This window comes from Macaca nemestrina, chromosome 6, assembly GCF_043159975.1.
Source record: "Macaca nemestrina isolate mMacNem1 chromosome 6, mMacNem.hap1, whole genome shotgun sequence".
NCBI classification, from domain to species: domain Eukaryota; kingdom Metazoa; phylum Chordata; class Mammalia; order Primates; family Cercopithecidae; genus Macaca; species Macaca nemestrina.
In genome coordinates this window covers 109,283,843-109,307,512 of record NC_092130.1, presented here as the reverse complement: position 1 = coordinate 109,307,512, position 23,670 = coordinate 109,283,843, and the positions used below count along the sequence as shown (strand labels likewise).

Below are 23,670 nucleotides of genomic sequence, written 5' to 3'. Positions count from 1 at the left end.
GTTAGGACTCATGTTCTGTGGGATGACTCCCAGACAGATGGCCCTAAGTGTAGTTGTACAATATACCTGAAAAGTCAGAAAACACACGATACTCTTGTTTTTATATCTGTTATATTTTCACATAAAGAATCATTAGCTTTCCCCCCCCCCCCCCACTTCCAGACCCCTTCACTGGTGCTGAATTTGAAGCAGTATATTCTATTAATCTGGGCGGGGGGAAGCACAATAGATACACTACAGAGAGTCCACAAAGCCTGGAATAACAGGTTAAATACTGTATTGTACTTTTTATTTTTAGTTTTCAAAGAGAGGGGTTCTCACTATGTTTCCCAGGCACAAGTTCAGTGGCTATTCATAGGCATGATCATGGTGCATTGCAGCTTCAAACTCCTGGCCCTAAGTAATCTTACCACCTCAGCCTGCCAAGTAGCTGGGACTATAATGAGACCATGGGTTGGTGCCACTGCTCCTGGCTTGTGTATTTGTTTTACTTTTTTTTTTTTCCTAGATTAACAATTGGACTTACTGCTTTAAACTTAGAGATACTTTCCCTGAAAAGGTATATGGAAATAGAAGAAAAACATAATGAGCATGTTATATGAATATGTAGCTAGCATACTTTAAAATTTTTTATGCTTCTTGACTTTACAGATACCTTTTATATTAATTTGTCTTAATTTGAAACTCATAGAACTTGTGGTTTACAGTTTAGTGAATACTATTAGCTTAAAGGATCTTATCTAAGTGCTTTATTTAGATTGAGGTGATTCAGAGAAATAAGCCTTTCAGACATGCTTGCCCTTAGCTTTTGTGGGTCTAGGAACAAGAGTACAAATGAAGTCTCATATACTGTACGTCTGATTTAAAAGTTATAAATCAATCTTAAGAAAGAACTTGCCAAAAAAAAAAAAAAAAAGTTTCGTCCTCCTTCCTTCATAAGTATACCATAATAAGACCCTGGGAGGCCAGGTTAGAATTTAGTGTTTTCAAACTCTTTGGAGTTTCTCGTGTCAAACTGTGGTGGTAGAAAGTTACTGTCTGGCTTCTGGTCCACAGCCCTCTCTGCTTCTCCCTTCTTCACTGCTTGTTACCACAATTGAGTATTTGGGCAGACCTATATAGACATCCCAAGCAACATGTTCAACTCTGTTCACACCCTCTGCATACAGTTGCCTCTTGGTAGCCTTCAAGCCTAAGGATACAAGAGTCTAGTTGGTATAGTTTTCTTTCTGGAGGACTGATCTGGTGAAAGAGGCTTTGGAAGCTTGTTGAGGGCTGTCTGGGCAGATATTTTAGGTTCCTGCATACCCACAGAATGATGTAGCGTTAGGGGATGAAACATGTGCTCCAGTTAGACAAGTCCTCTTGGCGAAATAGACTCCTTGCTTCATGGGGAGGGTTGTATAGCTGGAGTGGTACCCCGTAACTCAAGGAATCCAGGGCTGGAGCCACTGTTGTTTAGGTCTAAGGGATTCATGTTGCTACGTTTCTGTTTCTTGAAAACTACAATGGTCATCCAAGTCACAATACTCTACCTTGGGAAAATTCAACTGGGATTTATTATGCTTTTAAAAAAAATATAATACAAACATTGTGGGGAGATTTGATTTCAGTTATTTCCTAAGCTTTTCTTGATAGTTCTACTTTACTCAGCCACCCAAGTGAACTTTTTCTTTCCAGTTGTTTTGAAACTAGAAGCTTACTGATATTAAGACATGGATTATCTGGGAATAGTTTTTGGTTGTCAGTCCTTAGCTATAAAGCAGAGGTGGCACATTCAAAAGCCAACACGTCTCATATTGCATATAAGCTAGGAATGTTTAGGCTGTGGGGGATTGTAGAACATTAATTCGACATTCTTTTGTGCCTGTACATGAAATTAGACCCCCCCCTCCTCCAGACATTATAGACCTGGATTCTTTTTTAAAATGTAAAACTTACTGATTTCAGAATGTTGGTTTCCCTACACTCTTTACTTCCCTACCAGCTACTCCTTTTAAAACTGTGGTGACCAAAGAACACAGTAGCTGCAAGTTGGGTTTAGTTTGCTGACTGACAGTTGGGTAATAATGATGTGTGGAGGGAATCAGCTTGTCTTTGATTGAGATGATATATTAAAAGTGCATGTAATCTACCCTCCCGCCCCCAGATTGTTCTACTCTCACCTCAGATTGTTCTCGATTATTTTCAATAAATTTTGAAAATAATCTGTGGGGGAGAGGAGAAGGAAGAAAAGCTGAGCTGCAACTCCTGTTGCAGAGGTTGTGTCCTGTGCTTGAAAAACATGTAGGAATTGGTGAAAATTAGTCATTTTAGTCTGTGCATTGACTCTTGGGAAAGTATGTTGTACAAGAGATGAGAGTAACAGATGAGAGTACTGTACTGTATTAGAAAGTGAGGGAGCCCTTTGTTACATGTCAGACTTAATCTTGCCAGTCCAGTTTTGGTTACATATGGACCTGAGTACATCACATTTGAGGATTCAATTTAATGAAAATGATAAACATTGTAACATTTTAGTTTGATTTTTTTCATAGTCCTGTAAATACTACTTCATACTGTTTCTTTTTTGTGTTAATTTGCTTTTATGAATATATAGCACTTATCTTGATAAATATACTACAAATGTGATTATTTATTGAGGTTGGCATGTCCCACAAAAGTTTAATAATTGAATGTGAAACAGTTTTAGCAGGAATATCTTTGCTCAAAGAATGAGGTTTTTCAGAACTGAAAAAAAAATACGCATTGTGGGCCAGGTGCAGTGGCTAACACCTGTACTCTCAGCACTTTGGGAGGCTGAGGTGGGGGGATCACTTGAGGTCAGGAGTTTGAGACCAGCCTGGGCAACATGGTGAAACCCCTTCTCTACTAAAAATACAATAATTAGCCAGGCATGGTGGTGGGTGCCTGTAATCCCAGCTACTCAGGAGGCTGAGGCAGGAAAATCGCTTGAACTCGGGAGGCAGAGGTTGCAGTGAGCTGAAATTGCCCCTCTTGCACTATAGCTTGGGTAACAGAGTGAGATTCCATCTTATAAAAACAAAACAAAACAAAAAGTGCACCATAGATTCTTAGGACTTTTATGTTACAAAATGTTTTAAAATGGTTCGGATTTAAAAAAAATGCCAACCAATTGTGTAGCAAATATGGGGGCCACTGAGAATATTTAGGAATTTTTGTGTCTACAAAGTATGTGCTGAATTAGCAACATTGAATTTTTTTAGCTTTTGGCATTGCTTCTCAATTGTTGTAATCTGCTTCTTGAAAAGAAAATCAACTCTGGGGGACCGGGGATGGTGGCTCATACCTGTAATCCCAGCCCTTTGGGAGGCCGAGGTGGGTGGATCACTTGAGGTCAGGAGTTCAAGATCAGCCTGGACAACATGGTGAAACCCCATTTTTACTAAAAATAGAAAAATTAACTGGGCGCAGTGGTGGATGCCTATAATCCCAGCCACTTGGGAGGCCGAGGCAGGAGAATCACTTGAATCTGGGAGGCAGAGGTTGTAGTGAGCCAAGATTGTGCCATTGCACTCCAGCCTGGGCGACAGACTCCATCTCAAAAAAAACAAAACAAAACCGAGAAAAAAAAAAAAATCAGAATATAGATTGATATATGTGTTTCTTTGAGAAAATTTTCTCATATCCCAGGTGATTTTGGCTATCGGACAAGAGGTAACTTCAGGTCAGTAAGTTGTTAGAATTCAGTGACAACTACAATGGTTTTCCCTTACATGACGCTCTGCCTTCTGCAATTTCAGTTACCCGCAGTCAACTACAGTCCAAAAATATTAAATGGAAAATTCCAGAAATAATTCATAAGTTTGAAATTGCATGCTGTTCTGACTAGAGTGATGAAATCTTGTGCCATCTTGCACCATCCAGGGCAAGATGTGAATTATCCCTTTGTTTAGCATATCCATATATGATACCCGCCCATTAGTCACTTAGTAGTAGCTGTTTCAGTTATTAGAGCAACAATACATGGTATATATAGAGTTCGACACTATCTGTGGTTTCAGGTGTATTCTGAGGGATCTGGAATGTATTCACCCCCTAACAAGGGGAGACCACTGTATAGCAAGAAGAGTTCACATTTGTCTAATGTTATGTTAGAATGTGGCTGTTGTTAGATATTAGGAGTGCTCTCTGTGGTAGAGTGTCTACTACATTATTGAATCCTGTGGTAGTTGGGGATCAGAAATGAAGGCCCTTTGGGGGTGTGTGTGTGTGTGTGTGGTGGTAGTGGTGATGTTTTTTAAATGCCCATATAGCATGCATGCATGCATTCATTTACTTATCTTTTCACTGAACCGGGGTGATTAATAATCATACAGCATTTAAGATTTTTTTTTTTTTTTTTTTTTGAGATGGAGTCTCGTTCTGTCACCAAGCTGGAGTGCAGTGGTGGGGCAATCTCAGCTCACTGCAACCTTTGCCTCCCAGGCTCAAGCGATTCTCCCACCTCAGCCTGGGACTACAGACACGCGCCACCACGCCCAGCTAATTTTTGTACTTTTTTTTTTTTTTTTTTTTTGGTACAGGTGGTGTTTTGCCATGTTGCCTAGCTGGTTTCGAATTCCTAGGCTCCAGTGATCCACCTGCCTCAGACTCCCAAAGTGTTGAGATTACAGGGGTGAGCCACTGCCCCTGGCAGGAAAAAATTTCTTTTTTTTTTTTTTTTTTTTTTTGAGACTGAGTCTCGCTTTGTCGCCCAGGCTGGAGTGCAGTGGCCGGATCTCAGCTCACTGCAAGCTCTGCCTCCCGGGTTTACGCCATTCTCCTGCCTCAGCCTCCCGAGTAGCTGGGACTACAGGCGCCCACCACCTCGCCCGGCTAGTTTTTTTTTTGTATTTTTTAGTAGAGACGGGGTTTCACCATATTAGCCAGGATGGTCTCGATCTCCTGACCTCGTGATCCGCCCGTCTCGGCCTCCCAAAGTGCTGGGATTACAGGCTTGAGCCACCGCGCCCGGCCTAGGAAAAAATTTCTTAAAAAAGAAATTTCAACCTTCAAAACAAAAGGTGTATAAACCTGAACACAAGTTGTGCATTTGGAAGAATCTGCTCTAGTCTGCTGATATTTTTTCACCCTGAAGCACAACATAGCTGGAGTTGAATTTCTGGTGAAGACTTTAATAATTCCACTTGGAAATGACATTGTCACATCACCAGTGATCTTCACAATACACCTAAAACGGGGATTTTGAAAAGTGCTGGGATTACAAGTGTGAGCCATCATGCCTGGCCTTCTTCAAGGTAGTATAACCATGCTGCTCTTTGTGTATGGTAATAATATTACAAGCAGCTTAGAATGTAGTTGCTTGGATGAGTCAGACTATATTTAACCAACCACTACTAAGGTATATTTATTTAGCACCCTCTCCCATTATTTTTTGCTATTATAATTTAACCCTTTTTGTGAAACTCTGGTACATATGTCTAGTTGATTTTTTAGTACAGATTGTCCCCAATTTTGGATGGTTCAATTTAGGATTTTTTGACTTTATGGTGGTGTGAAGCAATACATGTTCAATGGAAATCCTACTTTGAGTACCAATACAACCATTCAGTTTTTCATTTTCAATATAGTATTCAGTAGAGTACATGATATGTTCAACACTTTCTTATAAAATAGACTTTGTGTTTAGTGATTCTGTCAACTGCAGCTAATGTAAGTGTTCTGAGCGTGCTTAAAGTAGGCTAGAGTAAGCTATGATGTTTGGTAGGTTACGTGTATTAAATGCATTTTTTACTTAAACCTATTATAAGTTGAAATTATTTTATCGGTATGTAACTCCCATCATAAGTCAAGGAGCATCTGTACTTTCTAAGGAGAAATTTTTAAAAGTAGACATTGCGTATACACATTAACTTTATGTATACATGTTGTCAAATTGTCATCAAGGACATTTATACTATTGTATGCCTCCACTAAGAGTGTGATAATAGATGTGTCTATATAATGCTAGCTAACACGTGGTGTTACGAGTTTTTTTTTTTTTTTAATTGTCAATCTGATGGAAATAATGGTAATTTGATCACTTAAAAATTCATCTAATGAGGTGAGCATCTTAAATATTCTGGCTGGTTTTATTTCATTTTAGGAGTCATGTGTTTATTGCCCTTTTTTTCGTTTTTCTGTGGAGGCCATCTTTTTCTTATTGATTTAGAAGAAGTCTTAATATTTAGATTCTTTAATTTCATAACTTTTAATAACACAATTGATAGTGTCCTTCGTCATATGTTTTATGTAGTTTAATATATTTTATGATTTCTATCTTTGGTCATCTTACACACAGTGAAGTCAAGACTCATAGAATTTAATGTAAGAGCAGGAGATTTTAATTTGGGGTTGGTCTGTGGACTTGTAAGTATTCTGAGGATGGACTTCATAGTTCTCAAATACAAATGGAATACGACATTGGAATTATACATAAATTTTTATTTTTCTGGTGACAGATTCAGTCAAATTCATCTGGTTCTCAAATCATATGACTCTTATGACTCTGTGCCCCCTTTTATACAGCGTATATATTTAAATGCCCCTTTTTTCTGTTTCAAGTGAAATTCATAGGTAGTATAATCTTCCAACCCATACAAAGGATTTAAAAAGAAAATGCAACATAATTTTTTCTTGACTGGAACAGAAAACATGGGACAGACAAAAATGTTAGAATACTTTGCCATGACCACATTAGAAAACATAAAGGCTTTTTGCATTGGAGTTACCTGGAACCGTAAAAAAAAGTTGATGCCTGTTTCTTTTAAAATTAAACATAACAGCTGTACCAGTTCCACTCCTAGGTATTTGCTCGAGAGAGGTGAAAACATGTCCCCAAAATGTATAGGGAGATTTATAACAGCTTTAATAGTCCACAAATTAAAACAACTCCGCTGTTGGTCAACAGAAAGAACAGATAAACAAATTGCAATGTGTTCATACACTGGAATACTACTCTGCAGTCAAAAAGAATGAACTACTTTTTTCTTGATGAAATGAATATGAATGAATCTCTGAAACACTGTGTTTAGTGAAAGAAGTCAGGTACAGAAGAGTACACACTATGTGATGGATTATGTTTATATGAAGTTCAGAAATGAGGCTATAGCATTAGAAATATGAGGAGTGATTGCTTATGGAAAGTGGGGGCACTGACTGGATGTAGGGCAGGAGGGTACTTTCTGAGTAGGGGAAATGTCCTGTATCTTGATTGGGGTGTTTGTTACTCCAATAGAGTTGTAGACTTAAGACCTCTGCATTTCACTATACATAAACTTTACCTCAAAAACAAACAATGAAACAGAGCAAAAATACTGATGCCTATGTCCTGCCTTCTAGAGATTCTAATTTAATTGGTTAAGGGTGTTGGCCTGGGCATAGATAGTTCTCATGTGCAGCCAGAGTTGAGAATGATGCTTTTGTCCTTGGATGTAGGCTCATCATGAATGCAACTGCTACTCATGCAGATTGGCAACCAAATTATAATTAAGAGAGGCATTGCTGTAAGCAGTAACTCTCACGATGTTTGCTGCGGCCCGCAGGCGCGAACCGCTGCCGGGTTCTGGCGCGCCCTTTCAGTTCTGCTTGTCGCCGGCACCCCTGCGTTACCCCGAACTGCCGGGCGGAGCAGCATGACCTCCACCTTGGAGAACTACGTCAACCGAACTGTTGCCGTTATTACATCTGATGGGAGAATGATTGTGGGAACACTGAAAGGTTTTGACCAGACCATTAATTTGATTTTGAATGAAAGCCATGAGCGAGTATTCAGCTCTTCACAGGGGGTAAAGCAAGTGGTACTGGGATTATACATTGTAAGAGGTGACAACGTTGCAGTCATTGGAGAAATTGATGAAGAAACAGATTCTGTGCTTGATTTGGGGAATATTCGAGCAGAGCCTTTAAATTCTGTAGCACACTGAGGAAAAACTACATACTTGGACACCCGTAAATCTTTGTACAGAAACTGATTATTCTGAGGATGATATATGGAATTTTTATGAATGTGTAACTGGATTTTGACTCCTTATTGATTCATTGTAATATGTAAATTAAAATATTTCTACATTTTATCGGGGAAAGAAAAACTCTTTTTTTTTTTTTTTTTGCCTGAATATAAGTTTGGTAGCTTGGTTTCTTTTTTTAATTAAATAGTGTGAAAATATAATGGTCGTTTTGAAAACTTTTAGCCAAAAGTAGTACTTTTTGATACTTTAGTGTTTATGGAAACTAGTGGAAAAGAGAAATTAGTGTGCTATGAAACCAGGCATTCAAATAACATTAGTAGTATAGGATATATGTGTTTTCTTTCCCTGATATTTAGGAAAATCACAGGAGGGTAAATCTTTCCTGGAGTTATCTGAATCACCGGCGTTTATCCGATTCCACTGGTGGTGGTTTGCTAGTGCTTCTAAAAGTTGCTCTCTAGCACTGAGAGGTGTGGGTAGGTAAAAACATGTTTGCTTGAGAAAACAAAAATGCTAACAAGGTTTTAATAGATTGGCCCAAAATTCCAACTTGAGTATTAAGAATTACTAGCAATGGTAGAATTGACAGAGATAATTGGTAAAGTCTCTTGATGCCCAATTGATTAGGTATGAAAGTAATACGAACACATTAATGTTGAATTTTACAGACAGTATATTATGTGAAAAAAATTGATTCCATGTAGTCTTCAATTTTTAATTTTTAAGAATTGTAATATTAGTGTTTATAAATGTGAGTAAATTAAGTTTATATTGAAGTAGTGCTAGCTATTATTGTCAGCAATTTTCCGTGATTCATTATCCATAAACCTGATTTCAGAAGACATCAACTTAGTTTTTTAAATAATTGATAGAAACAATGTTGTAAGTAGTGTTTAGATATCCAGGCTAGTCCACAAAATTTCTGATCAACTCATGTATAGGCCAAAGTGTGTATCTTTGTGATGAGAAGAAAACAGAAAAATATTTACATCCTTGTGGAAAAAAAAAAAAAAGATATTGCTTATCCTTGACAAGATTTTTTCAAGTGGAGAGACAACACTTGGGAAAATTTCAAACAAGTTTAATCTTCCCTTAATTTACAGTCTATTAAACTACTGTGTAAAAAAACTCCATCCCTTTGTCTTTATATGTGTACAGTTAGGTTCTAGGCTTAGATAATTGTAAAATTTTTTTCAGCTTCAGGGCTGGAGGACATTTAAAAGTTGGTACAGGATGTTAACCATCACTGGCCTTTGGCAAGTCCATTCATTGTGACAATGAAAATGTTCTCATGTATTTTCAAAACGACTCTTTTGACAACTACTGACAGTCTCAATTACCTAAACCTTCCCATCCATATGTGTTTAATTTCCATTAATAGGGAAACATTTTAAACATTTGATAAAAACCTTCTTAAAACATCCCAATTTTAGGTCCACAATTCCTTCTGTGCAATTCTGAAATTCAGAAATTCCTGAAAATTGAACTTTTCTCTTTTTTTGCTGTCTTCGCTTTGCTCCCAGTTAAAAGGGCTGCTTGAAGAGGGCAGGTCGCCTTAGTTATGCACCAGCAAGTGTTCTGATACTGTAGCCTCACCCCTGGGCATGAACTTTTTTCCCTAATTCATTTGGTTGATAAAATATGACTTACACTGAACTGCGATGTGAGGCTAATATTGGTGTTTATTTATATCATTTTCCCATGAGAGCTAATATTTATAAATTATACTTCTCTGCAGCAGTATTTTCCAAATTCTCAGTTCTGAAGCACATCTACTGGCCTGAAGAGTTTGAATAAGGGACTGTAGATCTCTATTGCCAATGTAAATATATTAGTTATAATTATTAAGAGCAGGAGTTTTTAATTTGGGGTTGATCCTTGGACTTGTAAGTTAACATTAGCTAGCAGTTAAAGTTAGTGAAAATGCTGTTTTTGAGGGGCTTGGGAGTCTAATAAAGACCATCCAGGCTTATTTCCATTAGGAAATTCCAGCTTTATTTTATAATATTAAGTGTGACTATTGATAACTTTTTTTTGGTCAGTTCTCTTATTCTGTAGTCTACTTCTTTTGCATTTGAGGTAGAGAATGTGTGATGATGAATTTTAGGTATCTTTGGTGGGGAGGGTACTTTTTGGTTTTGAGAGTAAGTGGTCAATTTGACTGAGATGATTCCTGTGCTGGTATCATGGGAGCATACAGATGAGTCACTAATGAGGTGCCTTACATAGTACTGTGTCTTTTTGGTGCTGCAGAAAGCTAGTTGTCTGACGTTTTACCAGAGAGTTGTAAAACCAAGTAAGATTTCTTATAAGTTGTATATATTTTAAGTTAATATCTGAAAGAAATGCCTGTTAGAGTAATTACTAAAGTGCTTGACTATGTCACATTTTTTAAAGCTATGTGGATGGAAGAGCAATTGTTGTTTGTAAATGTATAATGTATATTAAAGATGATATCTGAATAAAGAGAATCAAGAGTGTTTCTACATTTGAATGCAAAAGTTCTATATGTCAGTGATTTCCTTCCTGACTTGTGTCTCAAAATGTATATAAAATGTGTTTGATTCAGCATTTCTTGTTTTCTTCTTAAATTGCCACTATGAAATTTTATTGGAAAATTGGAGAAATTGGCTATTGAGCTACTAGAAAAATGTCAGAATCCATCCGTAAGGCTTCATAGTTTAAAATACAGGTTTATAGATATGTGTGTGTGTGTGTGTGTGTGTGTGTGTGTGTATGTGTAATTTGGGTGTGGAATAACTAAAACCAAATAATAGGACTTATGCAATGTGAGAGAAGAAACAATGAATTTGTACACTGTGGTTCTGCCTAAACCTCCATAGCTTTTTACTATAATATATTGTGTTAAATGATGGTATATTTATATTTAGACATTTCATAAATGAAGGTGTTTCATATTCCTGCTTTTATATTTAATACTGAGGAGTTAAGTATCTTAAATTATTTTCCCCCTTTTTGAGTAATTTTCATCAGGGCCCACAATTTTATTCAAACATATGGTTCATCGTGAGGTTAGAAAGGTAAACAAGTAATACTCGAACTGGCAAAATTATTTTTCCATGACTGTAATATTCTCTGTGTAACTATGCACTTCTAATTAAAGCCTTTAAATCTGATATTGTTAATCAATGAACAGTTTGGTTTAGTAATACTAATTAAGAATGGTTCTAAAATTTAAAACTTTGGAAATTAGGATTGTTTAATTTAGTCTAAAGTGTCTGATTTGTAATTCTTACAGTGGTTGTTCATAGGATATTATCTTTTCCAGTTAAAGTTTTTTTTGTTTTCCGGATGATCTGTCTGTCCCGAGATTAATTTTTTAAAACAACAAAATATACATTTGTCTCATTTGAGTATCAGGTCATAATTCCATTATTCATAGAAGTTTCATCATGTGATTGATTACTTTTTAAAAGATAAATTTTTGATGGAATTAGTTAAGATAACTACTTTAGAATTGCTTTTTATTGCATAGCAATAATTCTCATAGATCCATCCAAATAAAGGTGAATAAATTAGTTTTTTATTCTTTTGTTCCTTTCTAAAGTAGTTTCCTGTATGCGTTGGTTGTTATTATTTGGAAACTATTAACTGAATAATATTAAATTGGCAACTTTGAGTAGGATACAACCAAACAAATGGAATTCTCAAGTTATCACTCTCAGCTATATCCAGAGTTTGCTTTTGAGCTTTAAAAACTTTACATGACAGCCCGGCCAACACGGTGAAACCCCGTCTCTACTAAAAATACGAAAAAATTAGCTGGGCATGGTGGCAGGCACCTGTAATCCCAGCTACTCGGGAGACTGAGGCAGGAGAATCGCTTGAACCCGGGAGGTGGAGGTTGCAGTGAGCCGAGATGGTGCCATTGCACTCCAGCCTGGGTGACAAGAGGGAAACTCGATCTCAAAAACAAACAAAAAAAACTACTTTACATGAAATTCTTAGGGAAAATAAATGAGAATGTGCCGTTACTTTACCAATGCTAAGTTGTATACTTTACCACTTTACCATGTTACTTTACCATTGCTAAGTTGTATTTGGTAGTGAAATTTTAATACAGACAAATTTTATTTTTTTATAAGTGATTTGCATTTTTGGTGTGACTATTTTCTCTTTTCTTTTTTTTTTTTTTTTGAGATGGAGTCTCGCTCTGTGGCCCAGGCTGGAGTGCAGTGGTGGGATCTCAGCTCACTGCAAGCTCTGCCTCACGGAGTATTAAATATAAAAGCCATTCTCCTGCCTCAGCCTCCTAAGTAGCTGGGACTACAGGTGCCCGCCACCACGCCTGTCTAATTTTTTGTATTTTTAGTAGAGACTTGGTTTCACTGTGTTAGCCAGGATGGTCTCAGTCTCCTGACCTTGTGATCCGCCTGCCTCGGCCTCCCATAGTGTTGGGATTACAGGTGTGAGCCACTGCGCCTGGCCAGTGTGAGTATTTTCTTTCAAGTTGAAAGTCGAGTTCCATGAAACTCTAATATTAGATGGATTTTGGTGAAGGTTAATACCTCTGGTTGTTTGAGGCCTGCAATATAACTAATTAAGCAGTAGTGAACCTCTTACTACATTTGCTTCAAAGCAGCTACTTCGTAATTGAACATGTGTGTCATTAATTCTAGAAATCTGTTAAACATTGATTTTGCGTTGTATCAGAGGATGATGTAGAAGAGGAATGGCGCTGACTAGTGGTTTTAAGGCACAATATTGGAATCCCCTGGGGAGCCCATAACATGTACATGCCTTGACTATGTCCCAGGCCTTTTGGAGCAGAATCCTGCTGGTTGGAGGACACACAGTGTAGTTTGGTAAAATCTCTAATTCTGATATACTCATTTATATAAGATTACTGAAGTTCTATCCTCAAGGAATATATACTTTGTCAGAGGAAGGAAAACTATATACGTGCAACAACGTGGGTTGTGTATGATGACAGCAATAATAATGATAGCCAAGGTTTGTAGGGCACTTATCCTATGCAGAAGCATTGATTTTCAGGTACTGTAGACATTTGCACTAATATTGCCTCTCTATAGCACTTTCTCAATATAGCAGCCAGAGCAATCTTTTTTTTTTTTTTTTGAGATGGAGTCTCACCCTGTCACCCAGACTAGAGTGCAGTGGTACAGTCTCCACTGACTGCATCCTCTGCCTTCCAGGTTCAAGCAATTCTGCCTCAGCTTCCCAAGTAGCTGGGACTACAGGCGCAGGCCACCACGCCCAGCTAATTGTGTGTGTGTGTGTGTATATATATAGTTTTTTTTTTTTTTTTTTAAAGTAGAGATGGGGTTTCACTATGTTGGCCAGTCTGGTTTTGAACTCTTGACCTTGAGTGATCCTTCCGCCTTGGCCTCCCAAAATGCTGGGATTACAGGCGTGAGCCCCTGTGCCTGGCCAGAACAATCTTTTAAAAACTTAAATTAGATATTACTCTTCTTGTTTAAAACCCTCTAATGAATTCTCATTGTGATTACAATAAAATGTAAACTGCTTATTATGATTTATAAGGTGGGTACTTGGTCTGGTTGGGTTCTGTGATGTCATCTTACATGATTCTTTCTGTGTTCATTATGCTGTGGTCACGCTGGTGTTTGTTCCCACGTCCAGGCATTTATACCTTCTCCTTTGGTTGGATTGCTTTTCTCCCGATCTGTGACAGGCTGTTCTTACCAGATTTGTTTTTTTTTTTTTTTTTTTTTGAGATGGAGTCTCACTCTTTTGCCCAAGCTGGAGTACAGTGGGCAATCTTGGCTCACTGCACCCTTTGCCTCCTGGGTTCAAGTGATTCTTCTGCCTCAGCCTCTCAAGTAGCTGGGACTACAGGCATGTGCCACCATGCCTGGCTAAGTTTTGTGCTTTTAGTAGAGGTGGGTTTCACCATGTTGGCCAGGCTAGTCTTGAACTTCTAAGTTCAAGTGATTTGCCCATCTCAGCCTCCTGAATGAAGTGCTGGGATTACAGGTGTGAACCACTGCACCTGGCCCAGTTCTTATCAGATTTAACCTTCAGTGAGATTTCTCTTGTTCACTCTGTCTGAAATTGTTCTTCCTCTGATTCCTCTCCCCTTAATATGTTTTTAGTTCATGGCACTTAACACAGTCTGAATTTTTCTTATCATTTACTATTGTTTTTTCCTTCTTGGAATGTAAGCTCATTAAGCCCATATATCTTGTATATATTCATGCTTGTATCCTCTTGATAAATCCATGGGATCAAATAGTGTCCCTTGAAGCATCATCACATACAAATAAAATGACGATGCAGTTAACCTCTACTATAACAAGGTATGTTAGGCTTTTTCTGTATATGTTCTCATGTGAAATTACGTTCGAGTTGAACATTTTCTGTAAAATTGTTTAATATATAGTCATGTGCCACATAATGACATTTTGGTCAGTAATAGACTATATAAACAATATTGGTTTCATAACATTATAGTGGAGCTGAAAAATATTCCTTAGTGATATAGCTGGTATATACTTATTTTATAGTATATTACATGACTCATGGGTTTGTGTTGATGTTTGTGTAAACAAACTTTCTGCACTGCCAGTTGTATAAAAGTATAGTACAGTTATGTGCAGTACACAGTACTTCACAATGACAGTAAACAGCTGTTACTGGTTTATGTATTTACTGTATGATACCTTTTATTATCTTAGAGTGTGCTCCTCCATATAAAAAGGTAGGCCGGCCATGGTAGCTCACGCCTATAATCCTAGCACTTTGGGAGGCCGAGGCGGGCGGATCACCTGAGGTCGGGAGATCGAGACCAGCCTGACCAACATGCAGAAACACCATCTCTACTAAAAATACTAAATTAACTGGACATGGTGGCGCATGCCTGTAATCCGAGCTATTCGGGAGACTAAGGCAGGAGAATCGCTTGAACCCGGGAAGCAGAGGCTGCGGTGAGCCAAGATCGCACCATTGCACTCTAGCCTGGGCAGCAAGAGTGAAACTCTGTGTCAAAAAAAAAAAAAAAAGGTAACTATAAATCATCCCACGACAGGTCCTTCAGGAAGTATTCCAGAAGAAGGCATTGTTATCATAGGAGATGACAGTTCTAGTTGTGTTGTTGTCCCTGAAGACCTTCCAGTGGGACAAGATATGGAGGTGGAAGACGGATAGTAATGATCCTGACCCTGGGTAGGCCTAGGCTAATGTGTGTGTTTGTGTTTTCGTTTTTAACAAGAAAGTTTAAAAAGTTAAAAAATTTTTTTTTTTAGTAGAAAGAAAAAAACTTATAAGGATATAGGAGCTGGGTGTGGTAGTGTGTGCCTGGTAGTCCCAACTACTTAGGAGGCTTGAGCCCAGGAGTTTGAGTCCAGCCTGGATAACATAGTGAGATCCCATCTCTTAAGAAAAAGAAAAAATATTCTGGTTAGCTGTACAGTGTGTTTGTGTTTTACACCGTGTTATTACAAAAGTTAAGATTTTTTTAAAAAGAAAAAGTTTATAAAGTTATAATCTAAGGTTTATTATTAAAGAAAAAATTTTTTAAATAAATTTACATAGTTTAAGTGTTTATAAAGTCTGCAGTAGTGTACATTAATGTCCTAGACCTTCACATTCACTCACTACTGACCCAGAGCAGTTTCCAGCCCTGCAAGCTCCATTTATGATAGGTGTACTAGTTTTTTTTTTTTTTGTAATCTTTTATACCATATTTTTGCTGTACTTTTTCTATGTTTAGGTACGTTTAAATACACAAATACTTACCATTGTGTCATAGTTGCCTGCTGTATTCACTACATCAGCATGTGGTACGTGTTCTTAGTCTAGTGGCAATAGGCTACACCATATAGCCTAGATGTGTAGTAGGTTATACCATCTGGGTTTCCGTAAGTAGACTCTGTGGTGTTTGTACAATGATGAAATTGCCAAACAGTGCATTTCTTAGAACATATTCTGTCAAGCAGTGCATGATTGTTTCTTCCAACAAAGGTGCTTTTGGTTAATCAGACCTTATGCCGATTATTTATTGTGAAATAAACCATCTGAAACTTAGTGATATTATAAACCGAGAAGAGTCATCATTATTACCTATCATGGGTCTAGGGCTTATCTTGGCTTAGCTAGTTGGTTCTTGCTCAAGTTCTTATGTGGTTGCAGTTAGATGGTTGCCAGGGGCCATGAGCCAGAGCACCTGCGTGTGGCTTCTCAGTAACACTTGAGTTTCCTTACAGCAAGTGGCTGGTTTCAGAGGGCAAGTGGATGAAAGGAAAAGGGCAAAAGCCTAAGTGGCAACTGTATTAGCCTTTTTATCCTAGCCTTGGATGTCGTGTAGCATCACTTCTGTTGTATTTTGTTTTTAAGAAGCACGTCACTAAGACCAGCTCTTATTCCAGTGTTGGGGAAGAAGATTTCACCTCTTGAGGGGAGAAGTGTAAAAGAATTTGTGGAAAATGTTATACCTACCACAGACCGCATTCTGCAAAATAGTGGCATCTTGTTGGTTAGGGATTAAGTTCTAAAGTCAGTGTAAATGGAAGGTATCATGATGGGGAGACCGTTATACATCTTTGTCTGGCATGGTGAGGATTTTCTATAGGTTCAAGAAAAAGTCACTGTTTCTTCCACTGAATATCAAATAGGATATATTTGGCTTGTGTTCAGTGCCTCTCTTGTATGGAAAATATAATTAAGTACTAGAGTAACATTTAGCAAAGTGCAGTTATCAGACTTTGAGAACCTCTGTGGAAAAGAAAATTGACATCACTGTCAAACTCGTTACAAGACCTACATTTATTGAGTAAAGAAGATAGGCAGAATTACTTGCATTATTACTTTTATTTAATTTTAATTTTATTTATTTATTTGAGACGATCTCCCGCTTCATTGCCCAGGCTGGAGTGCAGTGGCCCAATCTCAGCTCACTGCAACCTCTGCCTCCCGGGTTCAAGCAGTTCTCCTGTCTCAGCCTCCTGAGTAGCTGGGACTACAGGCGCCTGCCATCATGCCCTACTAATTTTTGTATTTTTAGTAGAGACAGGGTTCCCTGTGTTGGTAAGGCTAGTCTCAAAAATCCTGACCTCAGGTGATCCACCTGCCTCGACCTCCCAAAGTGTTGGGATTACAGGCATGAGCCACTGCACCCGGCCTATTACTTTTATTTTAAAATTTAGTTTGGAGAAATTATATAGCTCAATTCATAAATAAATATATGAATGATGCAACTACTTTCTTTTCCTAAATATTTGTTTCAAATGAGAAGGGAAATATGATTGAGTGGTTTCTTCCCTTCTTATAGTAAAAATAATGCAGTACAGTGTTTAAGGGCATATAAGTGAATGAAAGTTAGTATCGACCTTAAGCTACTGTGATATATGTCAATTAAAAAATGCTAATGTGGCAACTTTCGGAGGATAAAGCAAAAAGAAAAAAATGCTTATGTGAGAACAAGCATGCCAGCCAGCCATGGTCACCCCACACCCAATAAAATAGGTAAAGAGGCAAACACAAAAAGTACCTGTGAGGATGAATAGTATAAATAAAATATTTTCAAAGAAACAAATTACTCTTATGTATCCTCAATAGAAAGGAAAAACTATTATTTATTCAACTTAAGTATAATTATGTTTTCTGTTGCTGATTCAGTTACTTTTGGGAAACGTAGCACAAGAAAAGCCACTCAATATGGCTTTGTGTTGGACATTTGGATTTCTTAGAACAGCTAACGAAAATGTAGTTTTTATGCCCTTTGTTTTTTGACATAAAGAATCTGAGATTGAAGAGTTAATGTGTTCAGGATTACAGAATGGTAAATGGTGGAATCTGGACTCAAATGTAAAACAGTATTTTTCCAAAGCCAGCTACTTTTATGTTCAGCTATATTGTTTCTTGAATTTTCAGTGATTTATTGGTAGGCTTTTTGTTATCTGGGAATTCCTTCTATTAAAATTATATTGTCAAGTGTTGAAATATGCAGGTTTTAACTAGTTGCATTGACACAGCTTGATTTTGTGTCACTTTTAAACCATCCATCCCCTGCTTCCCCAGGGAGCAAAAACAAAAACAACATATAAACATAGCTTTCTAGGAACAGTAGTTTCAGATACTGCCTCTTAAATTGTTCAAATATCCTAGCTTTTCAGTTCTGTTTGTTCCAAGGTGGCCATATATTGTTATTTTTCAATAATCACATATAGTTGTTTTGCCATTTTTGTTTAGGGAATTACTATTAATTGTTTTTAAATATTAAGCATGATAAACTTCAGATGTCCCTGTTTTTAAAGACCGGGTTCTCATATATTGAGTGGTTTCACTTTTCTTACCTTGCCCCAAAGTAATTGAATCAGCAACAGAAGAATACGACATTTTAATTGTCTACATCAAATTACATAATCTGGTGAAGTATGAAGACTACACTGTTAAAGTATTAATGACTTTTATTTATTAAACCAAACAGTGAAAGAGATGGTATAGGGACATTCACCTCATATTTTGTAAGTTATATTATTGGCTAAATAGTATCAGGATTGTTTTTAGTTCTGCATTGCTAACCGAGTGATCTATCTAAATCTTAAATTAGACTATGTCCCTCCTTTGCCTTAAGTCTTAAAAACTGCTGCTTACCCGTCAAAGTTTATATTACTTAGTATGGTATTTAAAGCTTTTAAGTTCTGGCCCCCTGCTGACTAACGTCATTCCTATATATTTCAAAGTCTATCCTACCTATGTTTGTCCGCTGGCAACACTAACTACTTTTTTTCTGTATGTACAGATATTCTACACTTTGGTTTATATATTCTATTTTATTCTGTCCTATTAGTCTGTTTCCCTTACCACCAGACTATTTGGTCTCCTTTCCCCCACATTTGTAACTTTTTAATATTCTTTTTAAGACGTGTTCTTGCTCTTTTGCTCAGAGTTGAGTACAGTCGTGCAATCATAGCTCATCGTGGCCTTAAACTCCTGGGCTTGTCAAGCAATTCTCCTGCCTCAGCTTCCTAAGTAGCTGGGGCTACAGACATACACCACCATGCCTGGCTAATTTTATTTTTATTTTTAGAGACAGGGTGGTGTTGTGTTGCCCAGGCTGGTCTTGAACTACTGGTCTCAACTCCTGCCTCAGCTGGGATTACAGGTGTGAGCCACTGGGCTGGGTGGCTATCATGTTTTATCTAAAATTGGAAACTCCTTGAGGCCGGGACCATTTATCTTTGTATCTTCAGTGTTCAGCACCTAGTAGTAACTCAGCAAATGTTTGTTTTCTTTCTGACGTATTTGTCATATTTGTATTTGTTGTATTTAGCATCAGAAAGCCAAATATGGTCATTCAGCATTAATTTTACTGATTCCATTTGTTATTTTAGTCCAGAATTGCTACCAAAGTGTTTAGGTTTGACCTTTTTGTGCCCATGAAGTCTAGTCTTTTTGATGATAAATCTAAATTGGTTGAGGTGTAATGAAAAAGGCAGTCAGTTGTCCAGAAGTGACTGTGACAGTTGCAGATTTATCTTGTTTGTGCATGCTATTTTTTTTTTTCAGTGTTCAAAGCCTGTGTTACATCAGGTTTTCAGGTTTAGATTTCCTAACTTTGGAACACAAAGTTTCGTTTTTAGAAGAATGGGTATTGAGTCCTTGAGTGTGGGTAGAAAGACAGAGACAGACTGATTTGCAAAATAATTGAGGATCATATTCATATTTGAATTTTCACTTACTTGAACTTTCAGATTTCAACTCAAAAGCTTTGGTATAAGTAAAGTATATTAATAAGACCCATTGCATGAAAGTAACCGAAACCAGTAAAAATAAGATAATAAGGATGTAATAGTTTCTTATGGATACTCAAGGGCTAGAATGCAGTTAGTCTCAGAAAGGAATTAGAACAAGTAACTGGAAGGCCATCAGGAATCCAGAACCATCACTCTTTTATATTTTTCTCTCTTCAGATGAGCATTCTGTTTCTGTGTCCATATGGTAGAAGGCAGCAGCTCCATAGATTATGGCTTCAGATGTTACAGTTCCGTTAAATGCAGAGATAGACTTGCTGTCTTTCCGTCCCACTTACATATCCTGGGGAGAGAGAAATGATTGACTGGCTTGAGTCAGGTGCCCGTCCCCTTTCCAGTCTGCTCCATCTAGGAGGGCAGTGTTACCTGGTACCAAAATAGATGTTAGAGGGCCACCCCTTTCAAATGGGAGAATAGCCTTCACACCAGGGCTTCTATATTATAGTGCAGGTTGTTTATTCCACATGCTGCTTGCCAAGCTGTATACCTATAAGGGCTGCAGTTTTAAAATTTGTACAAAGGTGCTTTATGGATTTGTGGTAACCTTTTCTCAGAGAAAGGAGGAGTCATTGTGAATTGGGGGGCTATTCCAAGGGGGTCTGCTATGTCATTTTTTGTGGGTATTTATTGTCCATCTTAGTATTGCCAAACTCTTAGCACTGAATTATTAGATTGGCTCTCACCCTTGGGCCATGGAGTTTTATTGCAGCAAAAACAAAAATCTGTATGTATATGTGTTTTCTCAATAGGAATATTGACAGTGGACTTACTATAATGTGGGGCTTTGACATTTGTGGACCTGCTGAGGTGTCCTTACACTCATTGAGAACCACTGATGTTATGCAAATGCTATTGAACTTCGCATCTAAGACTTCTTATTTGTCCTGTGACCTTTGATTATATTTCAACATGCATAAAATACTTTAGAGGGTTTTGGAGTGCCATGTATGTGAATGAACTTGGCACTAAGCACCCCATAGTTTCTACAGAAAAATTTAAAGAATATTTGTTACTTAAAATTATGTTTGGTTAAGTAGAAGCTTAAATTTTTGTTTTTCTTCTTTTCCTCTCCATATCTGTTGTACTATTTCACTTACAAAATAAATCTTCAGCCCTAAGGGATGTTTGGGATAGTTTTATAGGATTATGGATTTTATTCCTAAAATAAATCTGAATGCTACTGAAAGTGAAACTTTTTAAAGATAAGATTTTCATCAAGTGGTGGTATTTTAAAGCTTTGCTTATAAGTGGTAATAATTAACCTTTGAAAATCCTGCTGTAATAAGGTGTTGAGAGTGATCTAGCTTTCTTTGGAAGGTTTTTGATGTTCCTAATCATTCCCAGCCTAAATTAACCCCAAGGAAAATGAGAACTTCAACCTGACCTCTCATTGTTTTGCCAATTCCTACCTTTTTTTCTGTTTCTTTTTGGTTCTTTTATTTCTGTTCAGTTTAGGGGAAAGAATAAACTTACAAAGAAATTCACCTTAAGAAATTAGGAACTTGTCTCTTCCAGATTTGTTTGCATTTTACTAGAGGATGTATGAGGAGGGACCAGAAGAAATAACTAATGGTGGAATTTCACGCACTGTGGCACTCACATCTAAGATTCTCAAATCAGGTCATGCTTTTCAACAGGTCTGGTTTAGTTTCTAGGGCAGTAGACACACTGCATAAAAACATTTTATTTATAGTGAGTTTCTCTTAAAATACCACTTGAAGAACCAAAGAAGTAATTAGTATATTGAATTGGGTAGGTGGAATGAGGAGTCAGTAGTAAGGCAAAAGGCCTCACCTGAGCAAAGGATTTGATTCAGTAGTAAAGTTGTATAAAGGCAAATTGGGAGTAGATTAAGGAGGTTTGGGGATTAAGTAATGTATTTTAGGTTTTTAAAGCAGAAAGGGATATAGTAAAATAAATGATTTTAAGGAAAAAAAATAGGTGCTGACTAAATAGAATTAGGGAATCAGTTTGGAATCTATGGTGCTAATACATAAAAGTGGGCTGAGGCCAGGCATGGTGACTCATGCCTATAATTCCAGCACTTGGGGAGGGTAAGGCTGGGGGATTGCTTGAGGCCAAGGAGTTTGAGACCAGCCTGGGCAACATAGCGACACTCCGTCTCTACCAAATAAAAACTAAAAAAATTACCCAGATGTGGTGGTGCACACATGTAGTCCCAGCTACTTGAGAGGCCAAGGTGGGAGGATTGCTTTGAGCCTAGGAGGTTGATTGTGCCATTGCCCCTCAGCTTAGGTGACGGAGGAGAGAGGCAGTGTCTCAAAGAAAAGAAAATGCATAAAAGTGACATTAACTGATGTCCTAATATTTTTCTTTTAAATATATTTTTAAATTGAGGTATAATTCACATACAATTTACCCTTTTAAAGTATACAGTTCAATAGTTTTTAGTATTTTTACAAGTTGTGTACCCATTATCACTATCTAATTCCAAAACATTTCATCGGGGCTTCAAACCAAACCAAAACAAAACCCATACTCCTTGGCACTCACTCCTCATTCTTGTCTGTCCCCAGATCATGGCAACCACTAATCTACTTTGCCTCTGTCGACTTGAGTATTCCTGATATTTGATAAAAATCAAATCATACAACATGTGGCCTTTTGTGTCTGGTTTAACATAGCATAATGTTTCCAAAGTTCATACATGTTGTATCATGTATCAGTACTTCATCCTTTTTATAGCTGAATAATACTCCACTGTAGGGATAGATGACATTTTGTTTATTCATTGGCTGATGGACATTTGAGTTGTTTTTACTTTTTGGTCACTGAATAACGCTGTTATGAACATTAGTTACAAATTTTTCCAAGAACATGTGTTTTCAGTTCTTTTGGATACCTAGGAGTGAAATTGTTGTATCATATGATAATTGTGTTTAACTTTTCGGAGGGACTGCCAGCCTATTTTTCAAAGTGACCACACCATTTTGTATTCCCATCAGCTGTCTTTGAAATTCCAGTTTCTCCACATCCTCCCAGTATGTTATTGCCTGTCTCGATTACAGCCATCCTAGTGAGTATAAAATGGTAATATCATTGTGGTTTTGATTTGTATTGCCCAAATGACTAGTAATATTAGCATCTTTATGGGCTTTTTGTGGCATTTGTTTTATCTTTAGGAGAAATGCCTGTTCAAATCCTTTGCCCTTTTTAAAGTTTTGTTTTTTGTCTTTTTGTTTAGTTTTAAGAGTTCTTTATCTATTCTAGCTAAAAGTTCATTATCAGATATATGATTTACAGATATTTTCTCCCATTCTGTGGTTTGTCTTTGTACTTTATTGGTAATACTCATATTTTTTATTTTAATAGGAATATCTCTAGTGTTTTATTCTGGACACTGATGGTTAGTTTCCTATTGAGGAAATACACTGTTCCTAATATACTAAGAATTTTGTCAAGAATAGATGTTGACTTTTATTTAGATTTATTACCTTTTGGTATTCCCCCTTTTGTCTCATTGTATGATGAGGTATTGTCAGTAGATTGTTCTCACGTAGAGAAAAATCGTCTTGGCATTCCTAGAATCAATTCTCCTTAGTCATGTTTTACTATTACTGTTGCATTTGAGTTGCTTTCATATAATTTAGGATTTTTTGAAGTATTCTTTAATCTAAATATAACATTTTTGTTCTTGAATCTGAATGTTAAATTCTAATGTTAGATCTAAATGTTAGATTCAAGAATACTTCAGAAAATCCTAAATTATACAGAAGCAACTAAATGGTTGCTTTATACTGACTTTGAGAGGTGTTGGTATCACAGTTATATTGAATCTTCCTTCTTTGTTGTGAACCCTGAACCTTGCAAATTTCACCTCCTGAAAGTTTGCAAGCAAGCACTGGGTTCATGTTGTCCTTTACAGTAGTAATTTTGACAAATTTCACCCTTGATTTCATCTGTGATTTTCTATTTCTTGA

At 37.1% G+C, this 23,670-nt stretch overlaps 2 protein-coding genes across 9 annotated transcripts in view; both read left to right on the top strand.

The window, feature by feature from the left end:
• LOC105499492 (erbb2 interacting protein) overlaps positions 1-23,670 on the top strand; it is a 151,218-nt gene that overhangs the window by 22,090 nt on the left and 105,458 nt on the right. Inside the window, exon 2 of one of the 8 annotated variants that reach the window (XM_011772083.3) lies at positions 509-559. The exons of the other annotated variants lie outside the window; for them this stretch is intronic. The gene's annotated coding sequence lies outside the window, so the exon portion shown is untranslated. The remainder of the gene's footprint in view (positions 1-508; positions 560-23,670) is intronic. 8 annotated transcript variants of the gene reach the window in all.
• On the top strand, positions 507-22,702 carry LOC139363864 (U6 snRNA-associated Sm-like protein LSm8). Its single transcript, XM_071098857.1, has 2 exons — positions 507-559; positions 4,548-22,702. The coding sequence occupies exon 2, from the start codon at positions 7,452-7,454 to the stop codon at positions 7,926-7,928; it is 477 nt and encodes a 158-aa protein (XP_070954958.1). The 5' UTR covers positions 507-559; positions 4,548-7,451; the 3' UTR covers positions 7,929-22,702.

What these genes read in the sequence shown, in the direction of transcription:
- LOC139363864 (XM_071098857.1), top strand. Translation starts at nt 7,452, where the DNA reads ATGCAACTGCTACTCATGCAGATTGGCAACCAAATTATAATTAAGAGA.